We start from the raw sequence: 16,136 nt of genomic DNA on the forward strand, positions 1-16,136 counted from the left end.
GATAATGTTCTGCAGGATTTTCATTTTGCTAATAGTGAAGCAGCTGTAAAGAATGTTTCTTTGGATGTTGCCTGGTCCAGACCTGGAACTGATTGGATTAAAATCTATACAGACGCGGGGAGAGCGTTTAGAGGAAAATGGGGTAAAGGTTTGGTGGCTCGGGATCATGATGGTGCTATTTTGGCTGCTGGTTGCTGAAACTGACATAACTATGGCTGAAGGGGAAGCTATTCTTTTTGGATTGAAGTCTGCTAAGGAGTACGGTTTCCAGAAGGTTATTATTGAAAGTGACAATAAGCAAATGATTTCAGCTTTGCAAAACAAGTCTGAGTTTTTAGCGGAGCTAGGGGATATCATTTCTGAAGTGGAGAGGCTGCGGCTTTCTTCGTAGAGATTAAGTGGAATCGGGTCTTGAGGTCTGCAAATAAGTTGGCTCATGGTGTAGCAGCAATGGCGGAGCAATTTGAAGCTCAAATGTGGATTGAAGAACTTCCAGTGGGTCTTGAAGAACAATATACATGATTAAGAGAAGATAGTTAAATTTTAATATCTTCTCATGTAGATTATTCTTGAATTTTAAATCAGATTTTTAACTTCTTTTGTTAATAAAAGTAGTTTTTATGTTTTAAGTGATAATTCGCTCAAAAAAAAATTAAAGTGATGAAAAGAGCTGATATTGATTTAGGATCGGCCAGATTGTGGTTTGAATTTGGAGACTACCAAACTGAAGAACAGAGGAGGCGGCATCATTTGGATTCTTGTTTTTGCAAATATTTTTAGTAATTTGCTTATAAATGCAAAAGTTTAAGAAAAATAAGCCCATATTCTTGAGATTACTTTTGCCAAATAAGATAGTTTTCAAAAAAGTCCCTGATTATATTCATTTGGATTAATATTAACATATTGATGATAAACCATTCGACAAAAACCAAACTTCTGTTTTCCAATTTTCGTTGATTCTTTTTCCTACATAAACAGACAGTTTTCTGGGTTTTGATCCCATAAGATCACCACAAAATAAATCTATCAACAGTGATTATGTCATTTCATTACTGTAACAAGCAAAGGAACGAGATCAAAAACAACATAAGTATCTTCAGTAGTGTCATACCAAAGTCGTTCTCAGGTTCCGATGAAAAAGATGTTTAATGGATACTGATGACTAATCATCTAGGCTTCAGATTTCGCTGCAAAGTAAAGAGCTTTGTTAGTAACTATCCGACGTACTTCAAAGTTCAAACAAAAATATCTGTAGAATAAGCAAATTTGTGTATGCCATTTAGTAAACAGCATAGCATGACGAAAAAATATCCCAAATTGCAAAAATTGATAGTTCGTGCTTTAAAATTGCCAAAGTTGAAAGTTCACGTTAAATGCTAAAGATTATGATCTATTTTGCAACAAACCCAATTTTATATGCCATTAAGTAATGAGCATAGAAGAACATACTTTTTGCCTGACACTAGGTACTTGCTGCTGCCGGTCTTGTGTTCTATCTGAATCCGCCATGACCTGTTCATCCTCATGCTTGTAAAATGCCTGCAACGCTCTCCCAGCAAACGCACGGATTATATTCACTTCCATTGCAGACATATTTTTCCACTGAAACATTAGATTTAAACGAATCACTGGCAATGAATTCGAAGGAAGGAATATATTGAACTACAGACGATCCAACAAAATCAAGCGTTGTGAAGAGCATATCCGGCCCGGAATGTTTGATGATGATGCAGGATGGAAGTTAACATTCTATAAGCAAATTACAGAAAAAAGATTCAGCAAGATTGATGTGACTTTTGCATTATCTCAAAACTCAAATATTTTTAACAGTATTGCACACTCCTTCACTTAGAGTTTAGTTTATGAAGCAAAGTGAAATATTGCACTCTTTTAGTAAGTAAAAAAAGTCACTTTGATTTTTTTTGTGAAAAAGTAGGTTAGACAAGTACAGAAGTAGGACGCAACCTAATAGTAACTGATGTCAATAGGATAAAATCAAACCGTCACTGTTGATGCAGTAAACTTCTCTAAATTGGTCTCCACTTTATGGAACCTTACGTCTCTGATGTCCTCAGTAAGTGATCGCACCTGCAAATGAAGATTGTCGAAGAATTCCTGGCAATTGACACATGATATCAGAAAAACAAAATGAAAAGATTTCAACTCACTATGTATACATCAGAAATGTCATCACGTGCACTGCCATACAAAAAAAAATTGTATTCATATTCATTGTTGTTTAGCAAAGAAATAAAGAGCTAAATACAAGAATAAGGTTCGGTATTTACTGGTCAAAAAGAAGCCTGGAGATTTCCACATAATGAAAGGGCAATGGCTGAAATGCATGAGAATCACGTTCGCTTTCCAAAACCTGTGTCAAATTTTCTGATCCACAAAGACGAAAATGACAAAAAAGACTATCAATAAGATTAAATTGCAATTGTTACAGTCCTAAAATCCCATTGTGGAAAGTAAACCAAGTCCAAGCAATATTCAACAAATTAATAGTAACTTCAAAGATACGACACAGCAGAATGAGAGCAGAATGGTCCAATTAACTAAGACAAACATCTGACCTAAGTATCTAACAGCAGCAGAATTCACAATCTTCAATATCATTTCAACAATTAGCTGGAAGAAAAACAAAAACTAACATCCACGCAGCTTAATTTGAACAGTATGTAGCTATAATGCATCTTGCCATCTTCAAATGAAGAGTCTACTGTCACATGCTTATCATATTGTCACCCTAAAATAAGGCATCTAAACTTAAAGCAACCCAATATAAAAGCAATATTTCAAGTGGAGTTCAAATTTCCTCGCATTTATTTTGACTCAAAAACGCAAGATAATTCATTCTACCATTAGATTAAGCAAAAACATATAAAAGAACATAACCAAATGGAAGCAAAATTCTAGTGCTTCTAAAATCACCACAATTTATCAACTCTAAAGCTAATTCTTTCTATACAAATTAGAGTGACTCTTAACTGTATAATTAGAGTCTCAAATAAGCTTACCGATTGACATCCATTGAGGCGGTCGAATTGTGCATTTTCCACGCTTCTTTAAAGCTAGTGCTAACCACAATGGTACTTGAGCAGCTATTTGCGGATAAAATGGACCATAATCCCCCTGGCAATTACAGTAATTATCTTACATAATACAACTCACCACATGCCAATATATAAAAGCAAATTAGGGTAAACTGGAGAGCTTACAGATATGAAATTGAGAGAATCCATTTTTAAATTTGGAACAATTTCTACTAATTCGTCTTCTGCCATAAACTCTACCTGAGAAACAAACAATTAAATTACCAAAATCAAAAGCACAATTAGTTAATTAATAGAGAGAAACCTCTTCGGGAGAAAAAAGCGAGAGTTGTGAGTTCGATTGACCGGCCATTTCCTGTTGCAATTAGATATGTTGCTAAATGGCTGCAATAAAAAAAGAAGAAGTAAGTTCGGGAAATGAGCGCCAAATTTCGGATTTTTATCAATTTTTTTTGTGTGGCGCTAATAGTTCAATTTTATCATTACAAAAATTACCAGAAACTAGGCGGACTTTGTATCCACCAAACCATTTTAGAATGCGTTATAATAGGGTTGTAAATGAGTTGAGCAGAAATTTTAAATGTTTATATTAGCTCCCTAAACGCACCGAAAAAAATCATATCTGGCTCAAGCGTGATTCGAGATTTGAGTATCTGCGCTCGAGTTTGGTTCGCTTCTAGGCTCAAGCTCACCCGAGACTCAGCAAGTGCCTCATCCGTTAGCATTTAAATAAACAAGCTACGAGTCAACTCGAGCTCGGCTTGTTTAGTATCAAAATGAACTAGAAACAAGCCGAGACCGAGCTCGGTTCGTCTTCAGCTCATTTAGGTGCTATAAAACAAAATATGAGCTAAATTTAAATCATTTAAACCTGATAATATCTAATAATTAACTTTTCTAGCAATTAACTATCACAAATTCGAATAAATCCACAGAGATGAGATCAAAACCTAAAATTAATTAACAAAATTATCACACATAGCAATAAAAACAGAGATAAATTATCAACAAACGCTAAATTACCGAACTAAACAGACGAAATTGACAATCACATGCTTAGTTTAAGAAATTTTGAACAAGAAATTTATAAATTTTAACTTAAGAACTGCGAGAAAGAACCTTTAAGTATGCACTGGCAGAAGCGGCGAGGGAGTTGGCGGGAAGAAGCTACAGCGTCGGCGTACAGTAGCGGCGAGAATGAGTTAAGTCGCGGCGGGGACGGTCGACGGAGAAGAATCAGTACTGGCAGCGGTGGTTGATAATTGTTTTGTTTTTTTTGAAATAATAATTGTTTTGTTTGATACTATTATTGTTACAGTTTTTAATTTTAATTATTTAATGCTTTAATTATAAAAGAAAAATGAAATTTAATAAATGTAATTAAAAATGATCATTTGATAAATAATTTAAGAGCAAATTACGCTATGGTTCCTGACATATACCATAATTAACAGTTTGGTACCCCTTATTTCAAAATTTTATTTAATAGTCCCTCGGTTTTAATTTCGTTAACTATTAGGTCTCTGCGTGAATTTTAACATTTACTTTCAAACGATTTGTTACCCCACCTTTAATTTTGTGAACGATTTGGTCCCTCACTTTTAATTTTATTAAACGATTTGGTCTCTCGTTTTTAAACGATTTAATACCTGAGTTTCAATCCGTTAAACGTTTGATCCCTCAAATTAACAAAAGGATCTCTTAGTTAACGAAATAAAAACTGAGAGACCATTAAGTAGACTTTTAAAATAAGGGGTACCAAACTATTAAATATGATATATCTCAGGAGCCTCCAAATAATTTACTTATAATTTAATCAACTTGAAAATTACGTACTATTAAGGCAAAAGGCTCATTTTATCATATAAACCTCTAAGATTAAGATTGGCTTACTTCACACCTTGTATTTGTCCAAAACGGTCCACATCACGCAGAAAACCTACCTCAATCAATTATTTCTGTCAAATGATTGATGTGACACATAGAAAAAAATTTCAAACAAATCTTTAATGTTTAAAATATTTATTAATTTTATACTTACAATTTTTAAAAAAATTCACTCTTTTCTTCATTTAAATTTCAATAATTAAAAAATATTTAAATTGAAATATTTAAAATAATTAAAAACAATTACTTATTTCGAAACAAAATTAAACGCTTCAAAATCCAATTAAACGTTTCAAAATCCAACTAATTAAATCTAATTCACCTACCCACCCCAAACACCCGCGGAAACCATGTCTGCAATCTCAGCAAAAAAATATTCCAACTAAAAATTAAAAAAACAATTCACCGAAAAAGACAAAAGCCGCACGCTTTGCGTGGTATTACCTAATCGTGTTTAGATGGTCGCAGCGACACGTCAAAAAAGTGAAGACCGGAAATACTAATCTAACATCACTTTTCACACACATACTTCGCGTGATATTCCTAATCATATTTAAATAATCTGAGTAGCACATTAAAAAAGCAGGAACTGATAAAGGCCCCAGATCGGTTGTTCTCCCTTGGGGAAGAACAGCCGATCTATTCTTCCTCATGAAATTTACTTGGATTTTTGACAACCATAAAATTTACATGCTTTATTTGGATTTTTGTGTGTCAAAATTTCATTTTTTTTATTTATTTATAACCCTTTATTTTATTATTTTATTTGTTTGTTCTATGGTTTATTTCTGTGCAAAAAAAATAAATAAAGAATTACAAAATAAAAATTTGTAAAATTGAATTTCTTTTAAAAAAAGATTCACTTAGTTATTTTGTAAAACAATCATGGTTGTCAAATTTGAATCGGACCGTCTGGTTCGACTGGAAAAATTTCGAACCATTCAAATTACCGGTTCAATTAGCAGTAAAAACCTTTATATTAATCATCCTAGGGTTTTTTTATTAAACCGGTCGGTTAATCGTCAAGTTGGAGCAATTTAACCGAAAAACCCGGACCCAGACCCGGATCAACATTAGAAAAACCAACAGATATACTTACCAGAAAATATACCAAATTAACTACACATGCCATAATTGCTTGAATAGTTTGGCCACGCACTAGCGACCCGTGAAAATACATCGATTTATTCCTCGTGCAAAGGTACGTAGATGCTCGAACGAAAGGGTCGATGGAATGGAGTTCGACTGAAAGGAGAGAATGGGAAGCCTTTTTGCAACTTGGACAACTTATAACGATGTTTGTCCCGCATATCACTAGGAGGATCTTTACAAAAGGCTTTCTCAAGCTTTCGTCTCCATTCATATTTAGCCAACGTTATGTTCCTTATTCTTTAATATTATAATAATTATTGGTAGTTGTAATTTTACTTCCCCTATATTTTCAAAACACGGAATTAATACTGGTTGGACCCCGGTTGGACCTTAAATCCTTAATTTTCTTATCGTTACTGGTTCTAGAACTGGGTCGGGTCTGACCATATTGAAAAAAACATCCACTCATTTGCTGTTATCTATATATATTCTTTTTTTTTTTGAGGTTAAACTTTAAATTTCATTGATAGAAAGCTGCTTTATCCGCCAGGATATAGAACATCAATTCTTGTGGGACATGACCCCAACAAGATACATAATCTGCATTGTCATGCAAAGCTTTCCTAGCTAGAGAGTGTGCCACCATATTAATTCTTCTGCTCACATGAATACATTCGTAGCATTCCCCATCTCTAGTCAGGTTTAAACAATCCACAACGATCAAATTAATATCATTACAGAACCGTGATTTGCTATTGAAAGAATCCACTACAACCTTGGAATCAGATGCGATTCTGAAGGGAGTAAGATTTGCTTCCTTGGCTCTTGTAATACCTTCTCTTACTGCTGCTGCTTCCCCTATGTCCACACTTGCCATCCAGTCATACCTTCGATTCCCTGCTCTTTTCACATTCCCTTGCCAGTCTCGAATGACATAACCTGTGCTGAACATGCCACTTTCCTTATCAAAGCCTGCATCCACCTGAAGGCAGTATGATCCTATCCTGGGAGGTATCCATCTGCTATCCCCCTCCTTCGCTTGGGGTTTTTTGTTTGGTCTGTTCCTGCACTCTATCTTCTCTTTCACTTGATTATAGTCTTCAATGTAGCTCAGAGCCCAATCCAGCACTTGTTCTACTGGTTTGTTCTTCTTCCCGAAGAGCTGGTTGTTTCTATTACTCCAGATAATCCATAGCAGCATTCCAAAAATCACAAAATCAGGTTTAGACATGATCTGATATGCTTCTATCATCAAATCCTTTATACTCCAGCCTTTGCTTGGCCTTAACTTTGTTGCACCTTCCCAAATCTTCCACACCTGTTGAGCATAATCGCAACACCAAAACACATGAAAAACAGTTTCAGTTTGTGAAGAGCATCTAGGACAGTTATAATCGATATTCATTCCTCGCTTGACTAGGTTGCATTTAACAGGGAGCCATTCATGGTATAATTTCCACAAGAAAATTTTAACTTTGGCAGGAATATTCAGACTCCACATAAATTTCCACCATTTCATTTCACTCCCTGTTTCAGAGGTGGTTGGCTTCTCTAACATTTGCACTGCTACATGGTACCCGCTTCTAACTGAGTACACACCTTTTTTGTCGTAGTGCCACCTCCAGCAATCTGGCTGATTTGTACTGGCCAAAGGAATATTCAGTATACACTCAGTATCTTCCTTGCTGAAATTTGTTTCTATCAACCTTCTATTCCAGGACCCTGTTTTTGTGATAAGATCACTCACCATAGTCTCTTTATTCATTCTTGGAGCACTCCACACCTGAAATGTAGATTCTCTAGGAAGCCACTTATCCCCATAGACTCTGATCTGACACCCATCTCCCACTCTCCATCTTAGCCCCTCTTGCAGGATTTCCCTTGCCCAGATTATACTTTTCCAGGTGTAGGATGCACTCCTTGGGCAAGGGGCTTCCATGAAGGTACTCTCCCTGAAGTATCTCCATCTATATATATTCTATATATATAAAACTGAACCCAAAAACACTGTACATTGAACAGTGGTTTTGGGTTCAGCCCAAGCTTTTTGATTTTATTACAGAAAAACCGTCATTAGATTTGTTTCGGTTATGGCCTTTTAGGTGAATTCCTAATTTATTCAATGAGTTAACCCTGACTTTTCTACTTAATTTCGGAAAAACCAACATGAATTATCACCTTTGTCTGTTTTGCCTTCACATTGATATTTGCTTTTGCCAATCTCCTCTTGACACCACAAATTGTGGTTGACAAATGGCTGCCATCTGTCCATTTTAATTTGCATGTCGTTATATTTGTCTCTCAGGTGTCATCAGCTAATATAATCTGCTAAAAAAAAATATTTTAATATCTTTTTCATTTCTACTTCTCTTAGACCTATGATAAATCATTCCTAATCAATTTATTTCTCATGTTCCTTTCTTTTTCTTCTCCATGGTTTACGTTCTTTGTCTTTTGCCTTCATATATTTTATCTCAGGTAATAATTATTTCGTCTCAGGTAATAATTATTTCACAACTTTCTTTATTTTATTTTTATTTATGCTGATTTTTACCATTTATTTATTTTTGGTTTCAGGTAAGTCGGAGATCTAAAGACACCACGGCAACGGTAAGCTTTCGTGAAAATCTTTGCCAAATAACATTGTATGCTCTACTTGCAGCCAGTCAAAAATTGAAACCATTCTTTGTTGTTTGTAATTCGAGAAGAATATTTATTCAATTTTTTTGAAAATAATTTCACGGTTCTTTATTTTAAATTAACTGATCTAATGAACTGATTTTAATTTTTTTTAAATTTCGTATGTAGATTTTGCTCAGCTTCTTGGACTTAAAGTTGATGAAGATTTCTCTTCAAAATTCTCCACATCTTCTACCATCATCTGATTAACTCATCATCGTCTGAGCCTCCACTGGCAGATCTACCAAATTCTCTCCTTTAAATCAACACTTTCTTTGTTAATTTTTGTCCTACATATATTTGGGTGGTTCAAGTTTGTAATTCCAATTATTATTATTTTTTAGTAATTTTGATTTGTGGGTACTAATCAATTTGATTTTCTGCTGTAAAAAATTAATGATATTTGATGTGGATACTACTTAATTTTGATTCTTTTCGGTAAGATGTCTGCTAATAAAATTCGTATTATTTCAGGATCATCATGAGATTACACTTATCTAAAGCCTATGTTTATAGGTAAATGTAATTGTCATCTCTGAATTCTTTAAATTGATACTAGCATGTAAGAATTGCATAAATAAATTTATTTATAAAAAAGAACGACCTAAATTTATCATATTCAGTCCATATTCCTTGCCCTGAAGTTAAACTTTTTAAATTAAAATTTATGTTTTGTTCATTAACATTCTTGGCTCAATATTTTGATTTTTGATAAGGAAGTTTTATATACATATACGATATTTGATGATTTTTCTTTTGCAGGAAGCTATAGATAAATCAGTAAAATTCTGGGGTCTTGCAAATTTACTCCAAAAGAAACCACCAAGAGAAGTCTTCATCCTTTTGTGCTACAGTTAGCAGAGATCGTTTTAGCTAAGACAAGATATATAATGCTTGGTTACTTAATTGCTAAGATTTACTCTTTGAATTGTACGATAAAAACATTTGTATTCTCAATTTTTTACAATACTGCTAAATCCTGTATTACTTGATTTTGCTATGCCTAAACTATTGTACTTACAAAGTTCTGTCGTTCAATTTTCTTTCGCTTTTTCCCTTTTTTTTGTTTGTAATTTTCTATGTCCAGATTGACTTGATCGTTTTTAACATCAAGCCACTAATTATGTGTAGCCAGTATCTGTATATACTTGGGTATTTAAAAACAATTATAAATTTTGTGTTTTTTTTTTTAATTTTTTAATATAGAGGGGCAATGTTTTCTCTAATTAAGAGCATTTTCATTTTTTGCAATTCAATGAGAAGCGCTTAGAATGTGAGATTCAAATTAAAAGAATAAAACAAGAGCTACGGTTTTCTAAAAATTATCAAATTCTATCTTTATTATAAGGGTGTTTCTACCGTTAATATATTTTTTCCACCGATATATTTTAATATTACCAAAATTGTTTTTTATTACTAATACTATTTATTCATTTTAATTATTCTAAATTGAAATTCAATTTAAAAAAAGTGTCTGAGTTTATCAATAAATTTGATATCCAATTATAGCAATAAACTCTTTCCAAAAAAATATTCTAACAATAAACTTACTGTCCAAGTTTACAAATTATGTTGCTATTTATTTTTATTACTAAAATAATTGTCTATTTATTCAAATTATTTTAAATTGAAATTTATTTCTAAAACAAATGTAAAATATTATTTATAAACTTGGTGTGGTGTTAGAATTTGCAATTATTTTTAATACTGAAATTGTATTTTTGTTCAAATTATTTTAGATGTAAATTTAGTCCTAAACTTGGTGTCCAAGTTTACTATAATCTTGGTATTTATTTTTATATTAAATTGTTTATTAACTTATACTATTTTAAATTAAAATTTGATTTCAAAAAAAGTGTTCAAAGTTATCTATAAATGTTTTTCTTGAGAGGTAAGTTTATCCACAAACTTGGTGTCTAAGTTTATCCACAAACTTGGTGTCAAAAATTGCATTAGATATGATATTTATTTTTAATATTCAAATTGTTTACTTATTCAAACTATATTATATTAAAATTTAATCTCAAAACATGTGTTGAAGTTTATCAATGAACTTGGTGTCCAAGTTTACAAAAAAAATTGGTATTTATTTTCATTACTAAAAATAATTGAAATTCAATCCCAACAATTGAAATTAACTATGACGGAAGTTAATTGATTGTAATGAGTACAATTTCTTGGGTCACCTATTCATCAGCTACGACTATATATATGATTAAATACAATTCTCATTAAAAACTATTTATTCATATAATTACGATTAATTATTTTAAAATAAAATATTTATTAACCGCAGTACTGCGGTCAAGTTTTTTTTTTCAATTATTAGTATTATGTAATTATTTACTCTTTAACATATAGAGTAGCATTAAACTTTAGTAAAAATATATCTAATATTAATGAGTAATTTTTTTTGAAACATTTATATTTTCATTTATTTATCTGTGTTGTGTTATAATGTCAATTAATCTTAGTAAATATATATTCACTCATTAATTAGCTATACATTAGTTAGAATTATTAATAATCCCGAAGCATAGCGAGGGTTATGTACTAGTATTATATATAGAATAAAATTTAGCCCATTTCTTATTCATGCCTTTAGCATGCATGTTATTTCCTCTAGAAATATAAAAATTATACAATCTTTAAAAAAAAAATTGTTAATTAAGGTGATAATTGCAAAATCAATTACAAATTTTAGTGCGTTTAGCAATTTTAATTCGAACTTTCAATCGCGACAATATATACGGAACTATTAAAATTTTGCAATTTAGAATACCGACCAATTCTCTGATAAAAAAACTATTGATGTGGATGCAAAGTCTGGCTGTGGCGTCATTAATAATATATATTCCGACGTTCATATTACCATTTCATTATTAAAAAATTGATTATGAATTCCATAAAATGGTAGTTTAATTGTGTTTTAAATTGTTAAATTACCAAGTTAATAGTTCGTGATAAAATTGTAAAACAAGCTAAAAATTTAAGATTTGTTTTGTAGTTGATCCTTAATTAAATTAAATAAAATCAACAGTTTGACGGGGATTTTAAAAAAAAAAAACTAGAGCTTCATCCCGATTCGAAAATAATACATTCATCAATCAATGTAATTCTAACTCGACCAATCTTCCATAAACATATACATACTTAACAGCACCAACAACAACATTTTTAGAATGATTGCTACCTGTAAGTTTAAGTTCTTCAACTATTTTCAACTTAGCTTCAATTTCCTTTCCAATTTTGTACCTTGACAAACAATCTTTAACATTGCATCCTACTCCAAAGCAATGATCCGATCGCCTTTCTTGTGGCGAACAATGCTTTATCAATTCATCAACTTCTTCAATTTTTTTATTCGCCAATTCGATCCATACCGTCACTACTTTTCTCGTGTTCAATTTCGCGTTACGGGCCATTTCTAGTTCGGTCTCCACGTCCTCCTTTAGCGCATTCAATTCCGTCTTGGCTTCCTTCAGCGACTCGAGATTTTCATCATAACAAATGTATGTTGCTTGTCCTGCTGCGGATTTCCAGAGACAGGATAATAATTCTACAACTGAAAGATCAATGTTCATGGTATTTGATTAAATCGAAAAAATGATAGTAGCAGAGACAAAGGAGAAATATTACAAAATGGTTAATTAGAGACATTATAATTATATGAAGGAAAAATATATATTTCAGCCCTTGAACTGTTATTTTTTTAATTTTAGTACCCTCAACTCAAAATTGATAAATTTAGATTCCAAATTTTGTATAGGTGAAATATACTGCGAAATACATCACAGTAGCGCTGCAAATAATAATAAGATATATATAAATTTATTGAATTCGAATAAAAATATAAATCAATGTAAAGTATGCAAATTAATAATCGGTTGTATACGTTATTGGTTTTTTCATTTTATTTGAGACGATTTGTGATTTTGTATTGAATATTGTTTCTGCTAACGAAAAGGTGCATTTCACCAAAATGCAAAGTTGGAGTACAAAATCAATAATTTTGAGTTAAATGGACAAAAGTAAAAAAAATAAAAAAATTGGGGATCAAATAGGTAATTTTTTTCTTTTGCGAAGACTATATGTTGATGATAGCAATAGAATGTTTGCCCTTTGGACTCGGGCACTCAAAGGATAAGAGAAACTTAATTCTTTTCTCATTTGACAAACAAAATTATTCCATTTTCTCATTCGTCAAATATAAATTATAAGAAAAACATATTTTATTATTTCTGTCATTAAAATATTAAATAAATATGTTTTTTACTATTAAACTAAACCTAAGAAGACAAATATTTTTTTACCTTAAGTATCAAACGCTTTGCTATAATATATAATACAATCAAATTAATATACAGAAATTAATATTGATGTAAGTGATGATATCGGTCCTAGTTTTAGCAATTTGGTATATTAAAATTATTAGATGATTAATAGGTGAAAATATTTAATAATAAATGAGTCTGTGTGTAAGAAAGTTTACATGAATATAATAACTAGAATTAGTTTACATGAATTCGGTGAAAATATAAAATATAAAATGGTTCTGAATGCAATCATGAATATAATAACTAGAATTAGTTCATATGGTGATTGGTTATAAATTTATCATGTTTTTATTATTTTAGCAAAATAGAGTTCCTAGTTCTCGTTTTCGTTTTCAAATGCAATCGGGAGTTAGCATCTAGTTGTCATTTGAAATTCTCAAATTATAATTTTTCTAAGATCAAAGTTTGATTAATAAGAAACGACGACATCATTTTACGCTGCTGAGACTAGACATCTAGAAAGAGAGCTGAAAAACTAAAAAAAGACCAATTCCGCTCTAAATTGAACTATAATCATAAACTAAAACTACATTAACGTGATGGTTGAACTCGCACCCTTATAGTTTTATTATATTTTTATAGTTTTATCAATGTGAAAATTTCTTAACATGACAGGAGACATGGTCCGTTCCCTTTTCCAACAAGAAAAAGGAAATCATAAAGCAAATTTGCGGAAAATGAGATAATTCTCGTGGAATTCTTTAATTAGGTAGGTGTGTGTAATGATATATTTGAATAATAATTAAGCTCTATAAAAAAATATTGAAGCATATACAAATTTATATATAGGTCAAAGCATGGCAAATGATAGAGATGGGTACATGATGAATCTAAAAACTAATCATATTTACAAAATAGAAATATTTATTTTTTCATTCTTTTGTAAAAATGTCAAACTTAAAGTTTGGCTCCACGAGACTTCATTTCATTTTCTGATGTTTTTTTATTCAATATCTGTCATAACAAAGGTACCATAATTTAATTCTACTCTTTGGTTCCTTTCACTTCAGGAAAATAAAAACATATATCAAAAATAATTGTAAAAAGTAGATTTTAATGTGTTTTTATAATTTTAGGGTTTTTTCCTAAACAATGACCCTAAAATAACAAAATTCCCCAATAGTGCCTCTTCATGGAATCCGCAACTATGAGTTGCGGATTCATCATTTGAAAACCCCTTAATCACCTGATTAAGGGGTTAATCACCCTTAATTAGATGATTAAGGGTTCATGGCCTACTGTCTTTATGCGCAGAAACAAGAGTGAACATTACTGTTCATTTGAATGTTATGACCAAATTTATATACAAATTGATTAATTGGCCACTTTGGCCCCCAGCTCAATTTCACACTTTAATCCAAATTCTTAATTATCGTCCGCACTAAAACGGACAACGAAATTCAAATTTTATGAAATTTTAACCATGAATTTCATAATTCGTAAATAAAATAAAAACGTAATTTTTATTCTCATGGGACCTATATTTTATTTTTAATAAATTATTTAAAATTTATTAGGGCTAAATTAGACCCACTTGATAAAATAAACTACGTCCAAATTTCATAAAATTTTGACGATACCTTCCTAAAATTATTTCGCGAATATTGATATTAAAAATATTCGCTCGGGACTTATAAATTATTTTATTTTAATTTTCCAATCTTTATTACTCCCGTTCAAATCCGATTATTAAACTTTAAATTCCCAAATTTAAATTTTGAAAATCTATAATCATGATATACTTTTAGAGACATTAATAAATTAAATTTATAATTAAATTTAATTTATATACTCCCAGTTTATTAAATCACTTCTCGTGATTTAATTTAACGATCTAATATTGTCAAACTTGATCGACTTTTATTCATCAACAAACAAAATAGGTCTTTTACGAATATTTTTCTTAATATTCGAATCTTAAAATATTATTTTTAATATTTTAATTATCCAAATTCGACTCCCGTAATTTTAAGTGAATAAAATATGCCACGAAGTCCCGAGCGAAAATAATTTATAAGTCCCGAGCGAATATTTTTAATGTCAATATTCGCGAAATAATTTTAGGAAGGTATCGTCAAAATTTTATAAAATTTGGACGTAGTTTATTTTATCAAGTGGGTCTAATTTATCCTTAATAAATCTTAAATGATTTATTAATAATAAAATATAGGTCCCATGAGAATAAAAATTACGTTTTTATTCTATTTACAAATTATGGAATTCATGGTTAAAATTTCATAAAATTCGAATTTCGTTGTCCGTTTTAGTGCGGACGATAATTAAGAATTTGGATTAAAGTGTGAAATTGAGTTAGGGGCCAAAGTGGCCAATTAACCAATTTGTATATAAACTTGGTGATAACATTCAAATGAACAGGCGATGAATCCTTAATCATCTGATTAAGAGGATTTCCACGGAATCCGCAACTTTGTGAATCCGCAACTCATAGTTGCGGATTCCGTGGAGAGGAACTATTAGGGAATTTTGTTATTTTAGGGCCATTCTTTAAGAAAAAACCATATAATTCTAACATGACCTTTCACCTTAAATAATAAAAAATACAACATTCTTGATGGATACGCAGTTGACCCCAGTACATATAGTCAAATGAGTATAGTAGACAGCAGATACCAAACAGCTGTCATTAGTCAGTAGATGCAGATCCTAGCTGATATGATCTTGGGAATCCGGAAAGATTGGGATTGACTTAAATCCCTATTTTCCAGCATGAGTCCGAATTAAACACAATCACAAGAAGATGACCTCGAGTCAATTACTGAGAAAGGATTCTATATAAGTAGGCCGAAGACCAAAGGTAAACCCTAATTCATTCTCTTTAAACTACGTCATTTATCATTGAACCTTACAAGGTATCTGACTTAGGCATCGGAGTGTGGTCGGACACAACGTCCGACTCATTCTAACCTGTGTTCGTGATCTCAGGTTGATAAGAGAAGATCCTATCATTCGCAGAACCATCATTTGGCGCCGTCTGTGGGAAACGATTTGTTCTTTCCTAAAAATCAACTAATTTTGGTTCTACGAGCTGAAACAAACTCATGGACAACCATGATGAACCACCACC

General features: G+C 31.5%; 1 protein-coding gene and 1 long non-coding RNA gene across 6 annotated transcripts; one reads left to right on the forward strand and one right to left on the reverse strand.

Moving 5' to 3' along the window:
- Positions 1 to 917: 917 nt before the first annotated feature.
- LOC126660369 (DNA replication complex GINS protein PSF2) lies at positions 918 to 4,350 on the reverse strand. 5 transcript variants are annotated; one of them, XM_056104069.1, is made up of 10 exons: positions 4,176 to 4,348; positions 3,664 to 3,887; positions 3,361 to 3,440; positions 3,222 to 3,296; positions 3,021 to 3,135; positions 2,289 to 2,385; positions 2,169 to 2,199; positions 2,002 to 2,088; positions 1,450 to 1,602; positions 918 to 1,187 (listed from the first exon to the last, which is right to left on the reverse strand). In XM_056104069.1, the coding sequence occupies exons 3-10, from the start codon at positions 3,406 to 3,408 to the stop codon at positions 1,167 to 1,169; spliced, it is 627 nt and encodes a 208-aa protein (XP_055960044.1). In that variant the 5' UTR covers positions 3,409 to 3,440; positions 3,664 to 3,887; positions 4,176 to 4,348; the 3' UTR covers positions 918 to 1,166. The 5 variants fall into 5 exon arrangements, with proteins under 5 accessions (XP_055960044.1, XP_050209791.1, XP_050209794.1 ...); XM_050353834.2 differs by lacking the exon at positions 3,664 to 3,887; XM_050353837.2 differs by lacking the exons at positions 918 to 1,187; positions 3,664 to 3,887 and having other exon boundaries at positions 1,466 to 1,602; positions 1,966 to 2,088; positions 4,176 to 4,349.
- Positions 4,351 to 8,347: 3,997 nt separating this feature from the next.
- LOC126659885 (uncharacterized) lies at positions 8,348 to 9,738 on the forward strand. The gene is made up of 4 exons (XR_007635134.2): positions 8,348 to 8,513; positions 8,613 to 8,645; positions 8,844 to 9,230; positions 9,477 to 9,738. It is a non-coding gene; the product is annotated as an uncharacterized LOC126659885 (long non-coding RNA).
- The last annotated feature ends 6,398 nt before the right edge of the window (positions 9,739 to 16,136 follow it).

The sequence above is a fragment of the Mercurialis annua genome, linkage group LG8, assembly GCF_937616625.2.
Source record: "Mercurialis annua linkage group LG8, ddMerAnnu1.2, whole genome shotgun sequence".
Classification (NCBI taxonomy): Eukaryota; Viridiplantae; Streptophyta; class Magnoliopsida; order Malpighiales; family Euphorbiaceae; genus Mercurialis; species Mercurialis annua.